The sequence below is a fragment of the Dama dama genome, chromosome 20 (assembly GCF_033118175.1).
Source record: "Dama dama isolate Ldn47 chromosome 20, ASM3311817v1, whole genome shotgun sequence".
NCBI classification, from domain to species: Eukaryota; Metazoa; Chordata; class Mammalia; order Artiodactyla; family Cervidae; genus Dama; species Dama dama.
This window is the reverse complement of record NC_083700.1, coordinates 54,102,059-54,123,706: the sequence shown is the minus strand read 5'-3', so window position 1 is coordinate 54,123,706 and position 21,648 is coordinate 54,102,059. Positions and strand designations below refer to the sequence as shown.

The following is a 21,648-nucleotide window of genomic DNA, read 5'->3' as shown; positions in this document are numbered from 1 at the left end:
TCACCTGGATTGCTACAGTAGCCTCTGTATCATGTCTATTGTAGTGTAATAAACTCACCTCAGAATTCTTTGGGTCTAAGAGGTGTTTCTTCTTCCAGTCTTGCCTGTGCTGTTACAGAGCTGCATTAATCTGGTGGCTAAGCTGGACTGGAATGTCCACTGTGGCCTCTCTCACAAGCCTGGTGCCTCAGCTGGAATGGCTGAGACAGCTGGAAAGCTTTGGTTCTCTTCCACATGGCCTCTCTCCACATAATCTCTCTCATTCTCCAGGGGCCTGGCTCTAGCAGAATAATCCAGACTTCTTTAAATAGTAGTTTTCAAGAAGCAAAACAGAAGCTATTAGGCCTCTTGAGGTCTCTGCTTGAAACACTCTGCCCATCATCAGAATGTTACTTCCACTATACTGTTAGTTAGAGTAAATCAAAAGGCGCTCTTTGAGTCAGTGTGGAAGGAGGCTACATGATGATATGAATATAGAGAAGCAGGATTCATTTGAGGCCATTTAGTAACAATCTGCCATAGCTTCATAGCAGGTTTCCCTGCCTTTCCTTGCCCCCCCCCTCAAATCTACTCTTAACACAGGAGGTCATACAATATCACTTATCTGCCTAAGCCCTATACCACTTCATTTTGAATAAAAGCCAAACTGTTTTCATTGGCTTATGAGGCCCTATATAATCCTTAGTCAGATTGGGATTTATAGTTCATCTGAAACATCAAGTACAAAGTAGGCAGTCTTGGACCTTTGTAGCAGTTCAAGAAAGCTATCAGTGTTCTGGGCACTTCCTCTCTGCTTTGTCATCCTTGTTGTTTCTGTCCTCTTGACCTATTACTGTCATAGGATCTCTCCTGCACCTTTGCCTAGGCTTTGGGTCTGCATTCTAGGCAAAAGGAAATGGAAAAGTGGAAGCTTTTTCCAAAATCCTGGGTGTCTCTTTGACAAAGATTTTCATATGACTGCTTCTAGCTGCAAGGGAGTCTGGTAAAGCAGGAATTTTATCTCTGCACTTTGTTGCATCTAACAAAATGGAAATTTTCTTAATAAGAAAACAAAGGCTGGATATTATCTCTCAGTGCTGTGAGCCAGGAATTATACCATTGCTATAAAAGCACACTTCTTATTCCTAGGCATAACTGTTAAGAGACTTAGAAATAATACAGTCAAGGTAGTTATAATAATTCCATTGTACTGAAAAAGAAATTGGAGCTTTAGCATGGTTACAGTATCAGAATATATGCATGGCCAGTCTGACTCTAAATGCTCAGTCCTTCCTGTCACACTGTATTCAGACTGAGCGTTTTGTAAAAACACACGTGTGCGCACACAATATAGCCAACATTTGCTGCTGCTTCAGATTTTGTTTGGTTTTCGTGTCTATCTTCCTTGATAAATTGAATACTTGAAAGAAAGTAGAATTGTGTCATTTCCATTATCTAGCTCTCAGTGAATATTTGAATAAATGAAGTTTTGTTTTCTTTTCTTTTCTTTTAAATTAAAAGATGGGAGAACCAAATATAATTTGGCAGATAGGCAAACAGGTACAGAGGGGTAGGATAACATGCTTGGGTTGTATAACTAGTGACAGATAGTTGGTGTTAGAAGTGGCTTCTTGCTTTCTGGTGAGAGCATTCTCTTCTTAGATGTGGAAGGTTGGATTAGGATGATAGGAGAGAATAAGAGGAAATATGTCCTGCTAGTATCCTGCTTATTTATGTGAATTAAGGCACATAATAGTGCTTACTTAATGCAAATCAGTTAAATAAGGGGAAATGGATACTCCTCATAGAAGGTGGTTTGGAGTAAAAGAGCACCAAACTAGGAGTTAAGAAAATAATATACTAAACCTAGCCAGGTCACTGACTTTTATTTGTGACCTTATGTGCTTTGACCCTGCTTTCCTCAAAACTAAAATCAAGGGAGTTATACTACATAATTTTGAAATCCCTTCTAGCTAAATAGTGTATGAATCATTGTACCCAGTGAGTTTATGGGTTCTCTAACATTTCTTGGCATCTATCAGGTCAGACTGTTTTATATTTCTATAATATAGAGAAAGTAACAGCTTTTTCACTTCTTCTCTGGGAACTTGGCCAGTGAAAAGTAAACATCCTTTCCTGTTTCTCCCTAAATGAAGTACTTGGTCATACGTGACAGACTTTTTTCTTCATTTTGTTCTTTGAATGTTATCCTGTTCTTATTTTAATGTTTTTCTTAACTTCACTGTGAGTTTGTTGAAATACACTAATTTGAAAAATGTCAGTTTGTTTTATCCTACAGATCAGAATTTCAGTATTTCATAAAATAAAAATAGTTGTATTTATTAAATACATATTAACACATTTGTGTATTTGAAAATACTTGGCTGGCACATGATGTGGTCTAGTTATAATGAGTGGGATGTGTAGTCTCATCTTTTGCAGTAGAATTGTATTGACTTGAAATAGCTTAGTTAAATAACAGCAAATATACTGTATAGAGTATAAGATATCATTATAAGCTTTTACACTTGTCAAAAGTGAAATAAAGGGAAAGTTACCTTTGATGTCTTTAAAAAATGTAATCCCCTCCTTATTAGACAAGCAGCATATATTAATTGCTTTAAAAATTGAGAAAATATGGAAAACTTTGAAGAATGAAATGAAAATCCTTAGTTTTTTTCTTTTTTAACCCAGACATAATATTTTAATCTCTCCCCTTCCAGTCTTTTTTTTTTTTTAATTCTTATTTTAAACATATTTTTTAAAATTTATTTTTTAAATTTATTTATTATTTTACTTTACAATATTGTATTGGTTTTGCCATACATTGACTTGACTCCTCTATGGGTGTACATGTGTTCCGCATCCTGAAGCCCCCTCCCGCCTCCTTCCCCATCCTGTCCCTCTGGGTAGCCAGGACATGGAAGCAACCTAGATGTCCATCAGCAGATGAATGGATAAGAAAGCTGTGGTACATATAAACATATTTTTAAATAAAATTGTGTGTACATAGCAGCAATACACTGAGGTGGACATACTACTGAGAAATAATAAACTATAAGTAGAAGAAACTTTTCCTTATTCCCCAGTCTATTTGAAATTCTTTTGTTATGACACTTAGCATTTTGAACTTTCTCTTTTCTGTATATTGGTTTAAAGCCCTGCTACTTGTAAGTTTTGTACAGGAGTCTGTCTGTGCCCAGCATATATTATTATTTTAAAATTACTGCATTTACCATTCTATATAGTAATTATCTTATTGGTTTACGTTTGCCAAAGTAGAATTACTGGGTCAAAGGGAATCACTATTTTAAAATTTCTTCTTACATATTTCCAACTTTTATAAAGTCTTAGAGCTTACATCTGGATTATTGCCAACAGTATGATTAGAAAAGTCATTGTCTATTTAAAAGGTAAAAATGGTACAGTCTCTTCTGCAATAGCACAGGTTTTTTTTTTTTTCCCTTCAATAGAAATTAACACATATATGAAAGTGAACAAGGGAATGATGTTAAGTGTAACATGGGCACTGGCTTAATTCATTTGTTATTTTTCCAAGAATGTTAATATTTTGAAGCAGCTGGGTTTTAGATTTTTTTAATTTTAGAGAAAGCCTTAGCAATATATGAAGACCTTAAGATAAAGGCTGAAAATCCTGTTTGATAAGTTTGAAGCCTCTGTTGTTATTAAAGAATAGTCTTCTGTTGATCTAATTATCATTCATTTGCAGATGAAAATACTTCTGTTTTCTTTGTTGTTTTTGCTATTATATTCATTTATTTTATTTGCAACTTGGGATGACCTTCCAGTCTAAGGGTATATCATACTTCAATTCTGGAATATTCTCATGCATTTATTTCTTCATGTAGTGCTTCTCCCTCATTGTCTTTATTTTCATATTCTGAAGCTCTTACTATGTGGATCTTGGATCCTCTCATTCTGTCTTCCAGGCCTTTTAATTTCTCTTACCACTTTATGATGAATTCAGAGTAATTCCTTCAAGTTATCTCTCTGCCAGTCTACTAATTTATTAGCTTAGTCTAATCTGCTATTTAATCTATCCACTGAGTTTTTAATTTTGGTTCTTTCAAACTCAATCTAATTTTTGTTCTTTGTTTTTTACTCATTAAAGTCTCTATTCCTCAATTTGTTTTGCTACGTGAAATCTACTTAACCTAAAAATCATTTGATTGTACTGCTATAAATCCCAAGTGTTAATTTTACTAATGGTTTCCTTGATTTTGGATTTGATCCATCTGATTTGAATGACTGCATTAAGGATATGGATGATATAAAATTTAAAGTACATTAAAAATAGGTAGGCTGAATGATGAAAGAGTTGAAATATTTTTTTTTTTAAATTTTTTTATTAGTTGGAGGCTAATTACTTCACAACATTTCAGTGGGTTTTGTCATACATTGATATGAATCAGCCATAGATTTACACGTATTCCCCATCCCGATCCCCCCTCCCACCTCCCTCTCCACCCGATTCCTCTGGGTCTTCCCAGTGCACCAGGCCCGAGCACTTGTCTCATGCATTCCACCTGGGCTGGTGATCTGTTTCACCATAGATAGTATACATGCTGTTCTTTTGAAACATCCCACCCTCACCTTCTCCCACAGAGTTCAAAAGTCTGTTCTGTACTTCTGTGTCTCTTTTTCTATTTTGCATATAGGGTTATCGTTACCATCTTTCTAAATTCCATATATATGTGTTAGTATGCTGTAATGTTCTTTATCTTTCTGGCTTACTTCACTCTGTATAATGGGCTCCAGTTTCATCCATCTCATTAGGACTGATTCAAATGAATTCTTTTTAATGGCTGAGTAATATTCCATGGTGTATATGTACCACAGCTTCCTTATCCATTCATCTGCTGATGGGCATCTAGGTTGCTTCCATGTCCTGGCTATTGTAAACAGTGCTGCGATGAACATTGGGGTGCACATGTCTCTTTCAGATCTGGTTTCCTCAGTGTGTATGCCCAGAAGTGGGATTGCTGGGTCATATGGCAGTTCTATTTCCAGTTTTTTAAGGAATCTCCACACTGTTTTCCATAGCGGCTGTACTAGTTTGCATTCCCACCAACAGTGTAAGAGGGTTCCCTTTTCTCCACACCCTCTCCAGCATTTATTGCTTGTAGACTTTTGGATAGCAGCCATCCTAACTGGCGTGTAATGGTACCTCATTGTGGCTCTGATTTGCATTTCTCTAATAATGAGTGATGTTGAGCATCTTTTCATGTGTTTGTTAGCCATCTGTATGTCTTCTTTGGAGAAATGTCTGTTTAGTTCTTTGGCCCATTTTTTGGTTGGGTCATTTATTTTTCTGGAATTGAGCTGCAGGAGTTGCTTGTATATTTTTGAGATTAGGCAAGGATATACAATGGAAAAAAGACAACCTCTTCAGCAAGTGGTGCTGGGAAAACTGGTCAACCACTTGTAAAAGAATGAAACTAGAACACTTTCTAACACCATACACAAAAATAAACTCAAAATGGATTAAAGATCTAAATGTAAGACCAGAAACTATAAAACTCCTAGAGGAGAACATAGGCAAAACCCTCTCCGACATAAATCACAGCAAGATCCTCTATGACCCACCTCCCAGAATATTGGAAATAAAAGCAAAACTAAACAAATGGGACCCAATGAAACTTAAAAGCTTTTGCACTACAAAGGAAACTATAAGTAAGGTGAAAAGACAGCCCTCAGATTGGGAGAAAATAATAGCAAATGAAGAAACAGACAAAGGAAAGAGTTGAAATATTTTTTGAACAGTATTTTGTGATGGTGGATTTGGATTGATAGTGAAAAGAATATGGTATAAGAAAAAAGACAGATGTAAGAAAATATAGCAGCAAAAATGTTAGATTAATTTATGTAGAATGGAGTGACTAACTTAAGTTTGTTGATTTCAGTGGTAATTAATAGTATTTCTTTTTTGTATAGATGCCTAGAGAGTCATGAGTACTATTAGGAGTTTAGTTTTATGTTTAGGATTAAGTTTGGTTTTTCCTTTTCCTTCCTTTTCTCTCTTTACTTTCTGAACATATTAATGAATTTAAAAGGGTGCTTATGATTGGAAGATGGATCAAACTTTGCTTCATTTTGAAAACATGAGAAAAGGTTACCTACCATTTACTTTTGGAGGAGACCTGAAGCTCATTATAATAGGAGCACAAAGACTTGACTAGTGGATGAAAGTGAAACACTTGTAAATATAATTTAATATAATGTTCCTATAGCCTTTGAGAGAACCTACTGTGAGAGATGATCACTGAAGATTTTCACTGGTTAAATAGCTGTTTATTTTCCTGAGGCTGATTTATTTCACTGTGTCAAGATTATTATTACATTGCCTAGTACTGATTCCATTCATGATGTAATTGCTCTTATTATTTTTTAGGGTAGAGACATAATTTAATAGATGGAATATCACATTTCAGTGTTCCAAAAGGAAGAAAAATATATTTTTGAATAACTTTCACAGTTTATTGCAACTAAAATTTTCAGGAAAGGAGTAATAGTACTGTAACCTTTCCTATCAGCTGTTAGGGGGCATAGTTTATCTTCAGTTCAGTTCAGCAGCTCAGTGGTATCCGACTCTTTGCAACCCCATGGACTGCAGCACACCAGGCCTCCTTGTCGACCACCAACTCCCGGGGCCTACTCAGACTCATGTCCATCGTGTGGGTGAGGCCATCCAACCATCTGATACTCTGTTGTCCACTTCTCCCCCTGCAGTCTTTCCCAGCAACAGGGTCTTTTCAAATGAGTCGGTTCTTCGCATCAGTCGGAAAAAGTATTGGAGTTTTAGTTTCAGCATCAGTCCTTCCAGTGAATATTCAGGACTGATTTCCTTTAGGATGGACTGGCTGGATTGCCTTGAAGTCCAAGGGACTCTCAAGTCTTCTCCAACACAGCAGTTCAAAGGCACCAGTTCTTCAGCTCTCAGCTTTCTTTATAGTCCAGCTCTCACATCCATACATGACTACTGGAAAAACCATAGCTTTGACTAGACAGAACTTTGTTGGTAAAGTGAAGAATTTGCTTTTTAATATGCTGTCTAGGGTGGTCATGGCTTTTCTTCCAAGGAGCAAGCGTCTTTTAATTTCATGGCTGCAGTCACTATCTGCGGTGATTTTGAAGCCGCCGCCCCGCCCCCCCGCCGAAAATAAAGTCTGTCACTGTTTGCACTGTTTCCCCATCCATTTGCCATGAAGTGATGAAGCCGGATGACTTGATATTAGTTTTTGGAATGTTGAGTTTTAAGCCAACTTTTTCCCTCTCCTCTTTCACTTTCATCAAGAGGCTCTTTAGTTCATCTTCATTTTCTGTCTTAAGGGTGGTGTCATCCGCGTATCTTAGGTTATTGATATTTCTCTTGGCAATCTCAATTGCAGCTTGTGCTTCATCTACCCTGCATTTCTCATGATGTACTCTGCATAAAGGTAAATAAGCAGGGTGAAAATATACAGCCTCGATGTATTCCTTTCCCGATTTGGAACCAGTCTGTTGTTCCATGTCCAGTTCTAACTGTTGCTTCCTGACCTGAATACAGATTTCTCAGGAGGCAGGTCAGGTGGTCTGGTATTCCCATCTCTTTAAGAATTTTCCTGTTTGTTCTGATCCACACAGTCAAAGGCTTTGATGTGGTCATTAAGCAGAAATGGATGTTTTTCTGGAATTCTCTCATTTCTTCGATGCTCCAGCAGATGTTGGCAGTTTCATTTCTGGTTCCTCTGCCTTTTCTAAATCCACCTTGAACATCTGGAAGTTCACAGTTCACATACTGTTCAAGCCTGGCTTGGAGAATTTTGAGCATTACTTTGCTAGCATGTGAGACGAGTGCAATTGTGTGGTACTTTGAACCTTCTTTGGCATTGCCTTTCTTTGGGATTGGAATGAAAACTGACCTTTTCCAGTCCTCTGGCCACTGCTCAGTTTTCCAGATTTGCTGGCATATTGAATGCAGCACTTTCACAGCATCATCTTTTAGGATTTGAAATAGCTCAACTGGAATTCCATTGCCTCCACTAGCTTTGTTTGTAGTGGTGCTTCCTAAGGCCCACTTGACTTTGCATTCCAGGATGTCTGGTTCTAGGTGAGTGATCACACCATCATGGTTATCTGGGTCGTGAAGATCTTTTTTGTATAGTTCTTCTGTGTATTCCTACCACCTCTTCTTAATATCTTCTGCTTCTGTTAGGTCCATATCATTTCTGTCCTTTATTGTGCCCATCTTTGCATGAAATATTCCCTTGGTATCTCTGTTTTTCTTGAAGTCTTTCCCATTCTGTAGTTTTCCTCTGTTTCTTTGCATTGATCGCTAAGGAAGGGTTTCTTATTCTCCTTGCTATTCCTTGGAACTCTGCATTAAAATGGGTATATCTTTCCTTTTCTCCTTTGTTTTAGCTTCTCTTCTTTTCTCAGCTGTTTGTAAGGCCTCCTCAGACAACCACTTTGCCTTTTTGCATTTCTTTTTCTTGGGGATGGTCTTGATCACTGCCTCCTCTATAATGTCACGAACCTCTGTCCATAGTTCTTCAGGCACTCCATCTATCAGATATAATCCATTGAATCTGTTTGTCACTTCCACTGTATAATTGTAAGGGATTTGATTTAGGTCATACCTGAATGGTCTAGTGGTTTTCCCTAATTTCTTCAGTTTAAGTCTGAATTTGGCAATAAGGAGTTCATGATCTGAGCCACAGTCAACTCCTGGTCTTTTGCTGACTGTATAGAGCTTCTCCATCTTTGACTGCAAAGAATATAATCAATCTGATTTCGGTATTGACCCTCTGGTGATGTCCATGTGTAGAGTGTTCTCTTGTGTTGTTGGAAGAGGGTGTTTGCTATGACCAGCATGGTCTCTTGGCAAAATTCTGTTGTTCAGTTCAGTTCAGTTCAGTCGCTCAGTCATGTCCGACTCTTTGCGACCCCATGAACCACAGCACACCAGGCCTCCCTGTCCATCACCAACTCCCGGAGTCCACCCAAATACATGTCCATTGAGTCAGTGATGCCATCCAACCATCTCCTCCTTTGTCGTCCCCTTCTCCTCTGGCCCTCAGTCTTTCCCAGCATCAGGGTCTTTTAAATGAGTCAGCTCTTCGCATCAGGTGGCCAAAGTATTGGAATTTCAGCTTCCTCAGTCCTTCCAATGAACACCCAGGACTGATCTCCTTTAGGATGGACTGGTTGGATCTCCTTGCAGTCCAAGGGACTCTCAAGAGTCTTCTGCAACACCACAGTTCAAAAGCTTCGGTGCTCAGCTTTCTTTATAGTCCAACTCTCACATCCACACATGACCACTGGAAAAACCATAGCCTTGACTAGACGGACCTTTGTTGACAAAGTAATGTCTCTGCTTTTTAATATGCTGTCTAGGTTGGTGATAACTTTTGCTTCCACAGAGTAAGCGTCTTTTAATTTCATGGCTGCAATCACCATCTGCTATAGTTTATCTTAAATTATTGATTATGTTGTATTTATCTCCTGTTCCTTTCCAAAAGGTATTTGAGCCATGTCACAACAAAAGATGGGAGTAAAATATGGTTACTAAAAATCCTTTTAGGAAAGGAAGCTAACATGGTAACTACATATTGTTTATATCTAGTATCTAATTCTAGCCAGTATAGTTGCTGTGATTGAATATCAATTTTGCTTTTGAGCTTCCTGGACTATGAATTTTCTTTATCAGAAAGAGGAAAGCATGACTTCCTTAGCAGTGATAGATTTTCCTGAATTCTAAAAGAAGAATATTAAATAATTATATCATAATCAACAAATCATTAAGAAAACAAAACAGAACCACTCTGCCAGGCGTAAACTCTGCTCTCAAATTGCTCACAGTCTTTGGAGTTGTCAGATAAGAAAAGGAATAATTGTTTAAATAAAATCCACATTACCAGAGTACACAGGAGAGAGGCATTTAATCTAAATTCTAAAGAGAAGGCATAAGCAGGAAATTCTTTTCCAGGGGAAGAATTATGGTAAACTTTGAGACAAAATTAAAGTTAACTAAGAAAAGAAGGGACTAGGAAGAGATAATTGAAGGAAGAAGGAAAAACAGTACATCCTAAAGGTGCAGCATGCATAGTAACTAAGCCAGAAGAGATTGTCTTTCAAAGTTAATTTCTGTAATTTGATATGATTGGAATTTAGGGAGCAAATTTAAAAGAAGTAGGAGTTGAAGTAGCCCAGGGATAACTGTTTGTGTGTGTGTGGTTGTTTTGGGGTTTTGGTTTGTTTTTCTTTTGTTTTTGAAAGTGATAGTGTTTTTCTGACTCTTTGTGACTCCATGGACTGTAGCCGTCCAGGCTCCTTCATCCATGGACTTCTCTAGACAGGAATACTGGAGTGGGTTGCCATGCCCTTCCCCAAGGGATCCTCCCAACCCAGGGATCTAACCCAGGTTTCCCATGTTGCAGGCAGATTCTTTATCATTTGAGCTATCCACTTTAAATATTAGTACCCCGACTTCCAAACCTGCCACAGAACTCTCTGGGGTGCCTCAGCAAACTCTCAGGATGCTGCAGTATACTTTAAAATTTTCAAGGAAACACAGTGATACCATTCAGTGATACCATTTGTTGCATACCATGTGAGCTAACTAGAGTCTGTAAAACTTCAATATTAAAGTTATTCTACAACCCCTATGTACTGGCAGAATAGAAGATGAAGGTGGGAATGTCCAATCTGATTTCAAGTTTTGAGAAATTCCAAGTTACCCAATGGGCAGATCCTGTTAATAAGTAACTAGTTATTAAAGAATGAAATAAATATTAATTTTTCTTTCAATGTATATTATTTTAAACATACTAAATTATTACAAGTATTGATTAAGTTATTTAGACCTTACTACTTAATAAATGGAATTGTTAGGTATTTCTTTATACCCCTAGTCTATGGGGCATAAAGAAAAAGATTCCTGAGACACTTAAGTTCTGGATTAGTACCTAGTATTAAGGTATAGATTTGTGAAAGCAATTCATGTGGTGTTTTCTAAGTCTATAAAGATAGAAGCAAAAATATCAGATATCTAGAGGAGTGCAGTTAGCTTAAACTTTTTCATTTAAGAATTGTTTGCCTCAGTTCACTTTACCTGAAGCTAGACAACAGAAATTTGGGATTTTATGTTTTTATAATAGTCGTACGTATTTGATGACCAGTCAAAGGTGGATGTATAAACTTTGGAAACTGAATAAATAGATGATAGGATTTACATTCCATTATAAATAGTGACAAACCTAATAGACATTTTAGTCCTGATAGGAGATCACTCTGTATTTAAGGCCAATTGGTGTAGATCACCTATTTCAAGAATTTGTAAGAGCTATAATACCTAGAAATTGTACATACAGATATGAAATTTTATTTGTTCTACTCTTTTTTTTTTTGGTCAGAGTTTCAAAGGCATTCTTGGCCCTAAAAGGTTAAGAACAAATTTATACATCAACTATATACTTCAGTTTTGGGTTTCCCAGGTGGCGCTTGTGGTAATGAACCCTGCCTACCAATGCAGGAGACTTAAGAGACTCAGGTTCAATCCCTGGATTGGGAAGATCCCCTGGAAGAAGGCATGGAAACTCACTCCAGTATTCTTGCCTGGAGAATCTCATGGGCCAAGGAAACTAACTGGTGGGCTACAGTCCATAGGGTCTCAGAGAGTTGGGCACAACTGAAGCGACTTGGCACACACATACTTCATTTTTTGCATAGTATGCCTGTTGGCACCAGGTAAATTCATACCAAAGCCAAGACAAAATCCTGATCTTTGCGTCTACTAACTCACTATTTTGCAAAATACATGTTTTTCAGAGGTTAAGAATTAGACATAATTCTTGCACCAAGAATTTAAATAGAACTAATTTTATGGGTGTGATGAATTCTCAAAAAATTAAAGAAAATCTTTTAATTACTTAGATCTGTGGTTCAAAAGATACATAAAGGGTGAACATCTCTTCTGTGTCCTTCGCAAACTTAATTCCTCGTCCCAAAGGTAAAATTTAATTTAAAAACCAATAGTGCTATAGTATTCGAATTTAAAATAGTGAATGTATCAGTACAAATAGCCAGAACATGTTTTCTTGTTTTAAATATGGATTAGATGTGCTTACCTGATTTGATTTTCATTTTAAGATGAATAACTGATACTTTCTATTCTCTTAGCTTCTATCAGTAGGATATGGTTTAGACACTTTTTTTTAGTAGTTATTTTTATGTAATGTCAACCAAATTATCAATTGGGATAGTTAGCCATGAAATAAATAGAGTTCTAAAATAGTTTTCCCAAGCCCTAATGCTTTTAATTGCTTAACTAAAAAGTGGTCATAAGGATATAATTTTATTTTTGTGAATATTATTTTTAAGAGGTTTCTTATAGAAGATAAAATAGAATTTTATCTTACCTATGGAATTTAATAATACTCTTTACTTATTATTAAGTGACTATATACTGGGTCAGAAATTATATTTGGAATTTCACATATGACATTTTTAATTACCATGTTATCTGAAAAATGCCTAACATTTAGATGCTGCAGACAATTAAACTGAGTATTTGAAAGGTTAAATAACTTGCTCAATATTCACGGTGTAGGTGCTGCTAACATCTAATTTGGGCACTGTTTTTACAGCCCAAAGATGCCTTTTTGTGCAGATGTGTTTTATTTTAATGTAAATTTGTCAGGTAATGCTATTTAGTGAGTGGGCGGAGATTTTGAAGAATTGCCTTTAGTACAGTTTTATTCTTATACTGAATATTTTACTGAGCAGATAACTTTTTGTAAACTCCCATATTTGTATGCTTGTTTTTTTCTGTAGGGCGATTCCCGAAGTCTTCCATTTTCTGAGAATGTGAGTGCTGTTCAAAAATTAGACTTTTCAGATACAATGGTGCAACAGAAATTGGATGATATCAAGGATCGAATTAAGAGAGAAATAAGGAAAGAACTGAAAATCAAAGAAGGAGCTGAAAATCTGAGAAAAGTCACAACAGATAAAAAAAGTTTGGCTTATGTGGACAACATTTTGAAAAAATCAAATAAAAAATTAGAAGAATTACATCACAAGCTACAGGAACTAAATGCACATATTGTTGTATCAGATCCAGAAGATGTTACAGGTATTTTATTTGATGTTTATATAGTGTACTAACAAGAATATATTATTTTACAAATAGTAAGATTTTAGCCATGTATAGTCTTTAGCCTTAATGAAAGTACAGGGGCTATATTTTCTTCTACAGTTAAGGTCTTATTTATATTTTATTCAGAAGTGCATTGAGTTGATGGATGTGAAGATTAAAATATTTACTTAGAGATGAGTAATTCTGCTGTCTGCTGTCCTACTCTCTGTCACTAAGACATTACTTATTTTTCATTATTAGTGTTTTGTATTGGATCAACCACATGCTCTTACCTGATTCATTCTTGTGATCAGCAGAACGAGTTTGCCAGATGACTTTTTAAAGTTAAAAATGCACTCTATGACCAAGGGATATTTTTATTTTTTTGCAAATGTCATTGTTCAAACCTGTGACCTCTGTTCTTTGTGCTCTAAGTGACTGAATTAACAACTTATTCTACCAGGCATTTTGTTTAAAAAAGAAGAAAAACATTTAAAAAGACAAACATTACTTTTTTTCCTTCAGTATAGAAAATGAAAGGAAAATACAACCTATAAGTCCAGATTAAGAGCATAATTTCTAAACAGTAGAATTAACAGATGTTCATATTGGAAATTTTTCAAATGGTACAGAAAGTAAAAATAGAAAAATGACCTCTATCCAGTCTAGGCCCTCTCCCTAAAGGTAGTATTGCCAACTTTTTTGTTGTATATCCTTCCAGAAAAAAAAGTCTGCATTTGTATCAGTGTTCATCCATTTCTATTTATACATTCTTTCTAAACTTTTTACTTAACAAATCATATAAGACACATTTGATCTAATAGTTTTGTCTTTGCAAAGAAAATATTTTAAACTAGTAATTGAATGTCTATAATCCTTTATTTATTTGTAAAGACAAAGAGTGGTATATGTAGAATGATGTATCTAGCACCATAGAAATTTTAGAAGAACCTGTGTGATTAGCTAAGAAAAAAAGATATAAGTAAAATTAAAGTGAAGAAAGTACATAAATTTGATTAAGATCCATAAATTGCCAGTTTTAAATGTTGTACTTCTGATATTCCATGTACTTGATAGAACTTGTTTTATTACATTCCTTTCAACATCTGGAACTTACTTTAGGGATTTCATTTGGAGATTCAATGTAGAGATTTTAATCATGTAAGAATAATTAAATCTTAAAAGTGAAGGAAATCATAAAGAAACCAGTCTTCTTATTTTAGAGCTGAAATAATCCCAAAGATGTAAATTAATTTGCCTAGAATTACAAAACTAGCTAAAGAACTCTTCAATCTAGTATTTTTTTTATCCACGTGTTCAATAATTACATTATAAATGGAAATTTGTATTATGAAATGCTTTTTTTAGCAATATCATATAAACTTGGAAATAGCCTGTTCTGTTGGAACTCTGCCGAGCTCTACATTCTTTGCCCATTACTTCTTTAGGAGAGTTCTAAAATAAGAAACTGTGCTGGAGCTTTAAACTCCATTTAGAGAAAACATTTTGCTAATCACAAAATACCAATAACTACCTTCTAATTGGAATATAAAAGTGTTTCTACCACACAGAGAATAACCCATTTGGTTTCCCAAGTCATTTTTAAACAACCAACTTTACTGACGTGTATAAATTACTTACGATGAAATGCCCATATTTTAAGAATATGATTTGAAGTGTTTTAACAAATGTCTATATCCAGGTAACCATCACTACAGCTAGGGATCCTGACCATCACTTCAGCGGTTCTTGTATAGTATACATAATAGTCCCCGTTGGTCTCTGATTCCTATTCCTGGGTTTGGGTAACAGCTGGTTTGCCTACTCTCACTTTAGACTTGTCTTTCCTAGCATTTCATATGAAGAAATGACCTTATAGACCTTCTGTCAGATTTCTTTTCTACCTCAACACTCAATTTGGATATCACTGAACCCTTCCTTGACTTTCTCTGATTCTCTATTCTGGTTTGTCTACTCATTGTTGTGTTATGTTGTATTACAGTTCACTTCTGCACATTTTTATAGTACTTACTAAACTGTATGATCCTTGAGGACAGGACCCTTTTTTTATTCAGGTATTTTCAAGGTTTATTATAAAAGCATGGAACATAGTAGGTGTTTAGTTGTGAATATCATATCTCAAAAAAAAATCCCAGTAAATAAAAATCTTATATTAGTTTTTATAATTATAATAATACCAAACCATAATTTATCATGGTATTTTATTTAATAACTTGGGGATTAAAACCTTAAATAAAGTTTTAGGATAAATATTTCCAGAAACTTTCTTTGCTGTTCTTTTGACTTATCAGATAATTACAGGGCAGATGTTCTTTGAAGCATAACTTTCTACTGTTACTTCTTAATGCTTAAGTTTGTTGCAATGAACTTGACAAGTTGGTTAAAATTTGAATGTATTTAAAAAAACAGTTCTCTTTGCAAATGTCATATTCACACATCTTGGTGATAAGTTTTTTTTTTTTTTTTGCTTTGTTTTGTTTTCATTTTCTCTTATAACTTACTTGACTGCATTAAAATCAACAATAGCACAGAGGATTAAAGTACTTAATCATTAATTTTAGGTCTGATTGCCATGAAATTTTATGTTTTACATTGCATACTAAAGTAGACAAAATCATTTAACTTGATTAGATCTGACATAAAGAGTCGAGGACCTGGTGTTTGCTTTCAGTTCTCTATGTGGATTAATAAGTATGTGCAGAAGTATTTGGCTAATTTCTGTTGTCTTGAGGGTATGTGAGCAGAATAAATGATTCAAGGAGAGAGGGATAGAACATAAATTTGCATTGTGTATATGATTGCCATGTAGGCAGTTAGGTGACCTGCTTTTAACTCACTTCTGCAATAATTAACTCCTTTAGCCATTAGTAATTTGTAAAATAAGGACATTTATCAGATAAAATTTAAGACTTTAGCCATAAAAGTCTGAAATATTGCTTACTATAATATGATCATTTGAGACTGTTAATGTCTAAAATATATGTGTTCATTTATTCTTGAGTAGTAAAAAGTGAATTTTTTGATGTTCTCTTCATGTTTATGATACTATAAGCTTCCTATTCACCTTCCATATACTTATAGGATAGTCTCATGGAGTATTATTATTATGCCCACTTGGAAATTAGAAACATATTATAAAATAAGGCTGACTGGACGTTGTGAAAAAAGTTTTGGATCTCTGTAAATAGATTTGTAATCTAAGTCATAGTTGATACCTAAAACTCTAAATATTTAAGAAAGAACTGATTTTCTGAATCTTTGGAATCTTATATGTTATCCCTAAAGAAGAGGACAAGAATATTTCTCATATTTTATTAGGTATAACTAATAATTTGTATCATTTAAATCCCTCTGTTTTTACCTTCCTTCTCTTGCCCTCTTCCCATTTCCGTTTTCTCAGACCCCAACAAACTTAGATTGATTTTTTGCCATTTGAGGTGGGGAATATTTTCTTTAATATGTAGAATATTCAGAAAGGAAGTGTTGATTTAGTATAGAACTAATGGTGTTGGAATTTTGTGTGTGATTTTGTTTGTTTTGGCTGCAGCACACAGCATGCATTATCTTAGTTCCCCAACCAGGGATTGAACCCATAGCCCCTGCAGTGGAAGCACAAAGTCCTAACTAGCGGACTGCCAGGAAATTCCCTGGAATTTTTTGGAATTAACTTTGGAAACTTCTCAATTTCTGAGCTGTATCTGTATCGAGGGAGCCAACTTAATGACTAAAATGTAGTTTATGAAGTCTTTCTTGAATGAGTACAAGTGAGAATTTAAATTTCTTTTTTATTATTGGCCTATCCACCTAAATGTAGCATAGAAATTGTAGTTGACTTTTATGTTTATTAAAATGTATAGCTTGATTTATTATGCTATTTCTACATAATCCTTATTTCTGATTGAATTTCTCATTTTGAGGTAAGCATATGTTGAATTATGTTGTGAACTCCTAAGGAAAGGATTGCCATTAGGTTGGTAACTATAATCATTAATTAACAAGTCACTTTTAATGCCTCTGGATTTATTTTCTTGTCTTTAAAATCATGAAATTAGTTGATTAATAGACACCTAATATGTGAATTCTTTGATGATATATTTTTTAAAGTTAATACACAGTAAAACTGATTCTTCCTGGGTACCTCATTCAGTGAAGTTTAACACACAGATAGGTTCATCTAAATATCACCACAATCAGGAAAAAGGGCAGTAGTATCCCTTTGTAGTCACACCCTCTTCTACTCCATATCCCCTGGCAACCACTGATATGTCCTCTGTCACTTATAGTTTGCTTTTCAAGAATATCATATACACTGGGAAGACCCAGAGGAATCGGGTGGAGAGGGAGGTGGGAGCGGGGATTGGGATGGGGAATACATGTAAATCCATGGCTGATTCATATCAATGTATGACAAAACCCACTGAAATGTTGTGAAGTGATTGGCCTCCAACTAATTTAAAAAAAAAAAAAAAGAATATCATATAAATGCAGCCATAAAGTTTATAACCTTTTAAGTCTGACTTCTTTCACTCAACATATTGCTGTTTGAGAGTCATCTAGGTTATTGCATTTAGCAATAGTTTATTCTCTTTTACTGCTGAGTAGTAGTCCATCATATTGATGTACCACAGTTTATTTATCCATTCTTCCACCGGGAACTATAGAGTTCTTTTCAATTTTTTGGCAGTTATCAGTAAAACTGCTATAACTGACCATTAACAGGTTTTTGTTTGAACATGTTTTCAATCCACCTTGGTAAATACTTAGGTGTGTGATTGCTAAATCATATATTAATATGTTTGATAATGTAAGAAACTGCCAAAGTGGTTGTATTATTTTTCCAGAGTGACTATATTATTTTTCATTCTCACTAGCAATATATGAGAGTTCCAGTTGTTCCACATCCTTTCCAGCACTTGGTATTGTTAATGTACTTTTTTAAGCAGTTTAACTGGTGTGTACTCATTGACTTTATATATTATTGTAATTAGGAAGAGGTAAGAAGAAAAAAATGGCACCATCTTAAGCAGAATTTATGAAAGAATTGTGCATGCTGTAGGTACAGAATGTAGGCCTTTTCTACCAAGAGTTAGGCAATAAACAGTGTTTAAACATTAAGGTGTCATGTAACAGATGAAGGCAGTTATGAAATTTTAATGCCTAAGTTGCTTATTTTAAACAAAAAAAATTACAGCCCACAATCTTGTTTCTTTTTTTCTTAATCTCAAGATCATCAACTAAGTTTTGTTTATTTTATATCTGTATCACCTAGCATAATGCCTGAGAGTAAGCAGGTCCTCATTACCTGTTTGTTGAATAATCAGAATGAGTTATCTTTTAAGTCTATATATTAAAAGCAGTCTTTGAGCTGCAGATTGATCAAAGACTGCCAGACTCATAGCTTTGTGCTTCTCCCTGAATCTTAAGTTGCATTGGATTTGTTGCTAATAAAGCCCCATTTTCCCATCTTCTATGTGGGTTGGCCAGGGTGTAGTCTAGATGTTTCTGCCACTTGCCAGATCAACCTCAGAGCTCAGAAGGATTTATAGCTACCCAGTGGTTCTATCGAGCTTCCCTGGTGGTTCAGCCAGTAAAGAATCCACCTGCCATGGGGGAGACCTGGGTTTGGTCCCTGGGCTGGGAAGATTCCCTGGAGGAGGGCATGGCAACCCACTGCAGTATTCTTGACTGGAGAATCCCCATGGACAGAGGAGCCTAGCAGGCTACAATCCATGGGGTAGCAAAGAGTCAGACATGACTAAGTGACTAAACATAGCACAGCACAGTGGTTCTATCATTTGTTAGAGATTTTTTCCATATGTTTTGACTCCAAACTTCAGTCGTCAGTTTTGTTTTCACAGCTGGACCTCAGTTTCCGGCTTTTATAAATTAGCTCTGGGTCTTCTCAGTACTTCATTCTTTTTTAGTGCTGAATAGTATTCCATTGTATGATTATACCATGTTTTCCTTAGTTATTCACCAGTTGATGAGACATCTGGGTTGTTTCCACAGTTGGACTTTTATAGATATTGCTGCTATGACCATTCACATACAACTTGTGGTGAAGACACTTTTATATAAACTTATCTTTATGTAGGTATTTAACTTTTCTAGAGCATTTTATTTCTTCATGTGGATTTAAGTTACCAACTGGTGCCATTTCTTCTCAATCTTAAAGACTTTTAATATTTCTTGTAAGAAAGTTCAGATAGCAATAAATTCTCGCTGTCTTTGTTTAACTGGGAATTATTTCACCTTCATTTTTGAAGGATCGTTTTGCTGGATATAGAATTGTTGGTTAACAGTTTTTCCGTCTAGGACTTTGACTGTGTCATCCCACTTCTGTCTGTCCTGTATTATTTCATATGAGGAGTCCGATACTCATAGTTATTGCTCTGTATGTAGTAAGTCTTTTTCCTCTTGCTGCTTTCAAGATTTTCCTCTTTGTTTTCAGTTTTTAATGCTTTGACTGATGAGCTTCGGTGTGAATTTCTTTGTATTTATCTTGAGCTTCTTAGTTGTGTAGATTAATGGTTTTCATCAAATTATGAAAGTTTCTGGCTTTCATACGTTTTCTTCTCCTTTTTCTGTTGCTGGTATTTCTGCTTAATTAAAAAGTATATTATTCTTATCTTATTTTTATACTTAAGCTTGGTTTGTTGGGGTTTTTCCCTGTGACAGCATAGCATAGTGTCAGACAATGATGGGTTAGATGTTATGCTCAAATGCTTTGGGTCAGATAATCTTACACCCTTTGCTGGTAGGAATGCAAAAACAGTACAGTCACTTGGGAAGACAGGTTTTTTTTTAAATTGGAGTATAGTTCTTTACACTGTTGTGTCAGTTTCTGCTATACAGCAAACTAAATCAGCCACACACATATACTCCCTTTTTTTGGATTTCCCTTCTAGTTAGGTCATCATAGAACACCAAGTAGAGTTCCCTGTGCTATATGGTAGATTCTCATTATAATACATTTTATACATCGTAGTGTATACGTATCAATCCCAATTTCCCAGTGCATCACACTCCCCCACTTCCCCTTGGTATCCATTAATTTGTTTTATACATCTGTGTCTTTGTTTCTGCTTTGCAAATAAGATTCCACACATACGTGTTAACATTATTTTTCTTTCTGACTTACTTCACTCTGTATGACAGTCTATGGGTCCATGTACATCTCTGCAAATGACACAATCTTTTCCCTTTAAATGGCCGAGTAATATTCCATTGTATATATGTACCACATCTTCTTTATCTGTTCCTCTGTTTATGGACATTTAGGTTACTTCCATGTCCTGGCTATTGTAAATAGTGCTTCAGTGAACATTGGGGTGCATGTATCTTTTTGAATTACAGTTTTCTCTGGGTGTATGCCCAGGAGTGGGATTGCTAGATCATGTGGTACCTCTATTTTTAGTTTTTGAGGACTTTCCATACTGTTCTCCATAGTGGCTGTATCAGTTTACATTCCCACCAATAATGTAAGAGGGTTACTTTTTCTCCATACTCTCTCCAGCATTTATTGTTTGTAGATTTTTTTAATGATGGCCATTCTGACCAGTGTCAGGTGATATACCTCCTTGTAGTTTTGATTTCCATTTCTCTGATAATGAATGATGTTGAGCATCTTTTCATGTGTTTGTTAGCCATCTGTATCTTTGTCTTCTTTGTAGAAATGTCTAGGTCTTCCGCCCATTTTTTGATTGGGTTGTTTGTTTTTTTGAAATTGACCTGCATGAGCTGCTTGTATATTTTGGAGATCAATCTTTTGTCAGTTGCTTTGTTTGCAACTATTTTCTTCCATTCTGAGGGTTATGTTTTCATCTTGTTTATGGTTTCCTTTGCTGTGCTCAAAATTCTCCAAGCCAGGCTTCAACAGTACATGAACTGTGAAATTCCAGATATTTAAGCTGGTGTTAGAAAAGGCAGAGGAACCAGAGATCCAGTTGCCAGCATCTGTTGGATCATTGAAAAAGCAAGAGAGTTCCAGAAAAACATCTATTTCTGCTTTATTGACTATGCTAAAGCCTTTGACTGTGTGGATCACCACAAACTGTGGAAAACTCTTAAAGAGATGAGGGTACCAGACCACCTGACCTGCCTCTTGAGAAGCCTATATGGAGGTCAGGAAGCAACTGTTAGTACTGGACACGGAACAACAGACTGGTTCCAAATAGGAAAAGGAGTACGTCAAGGCTGTATATTGTCACCCGGCTTATTTAACTTCTATGCAGAGTACATCATGAGAAACGCTGGGCTGGAGGAAGCACAAGCTGGAATCAAGATTGCCGGGAGAAATATCAATAATCTCAGTTATGCAGATGACACCACCCTTATGGCAGAAAGTGAAGAACTAAAGAGCCTCTTGATGAAGGTGAAAGAGGAGAGTGAAAAAGTTGGCTTAAAACTCAACATTCAGAAAACTAAGATCATGGCATCTGGTCCCATCACTTTATGGCGAATAGATGGGGAAACAATGGAAAGAGTGACAGACTTTATTTTTGGGGGCT

The 21,648-nt window shown here is 35.6% G+C and overlaps 1 protein-coding gene across 4 annotated transcripts in view; it reads left to right on the top strand.

Moving 5' to 3' along the window:
* The window catches only part of PKN2 (protein kinase N2), a 144,232-nt gene that overhangs the window by 35,098 nt on the left and 87,486 nt on the right, over positions 1-21,648 (top strand). For 3 of the 4 annotated variants that reach the window (XM_061121464.1, XM_061121465.1, XM_061121466.1), the window contains one exon: positions 12,814-13,114. In XM_061121464.1, the coding sequence (XP_060977447.1) occupies positions 12,814-13,114 (301 nt within the window). Of the gene's footprint in view, positions 1-11,913; positions 11,990-12,813; positions 13,115-21,648 lie in introns of all 4 variants that reach the window. The other variant, XM_061121467.1, reaches the window with a different exon arrangement.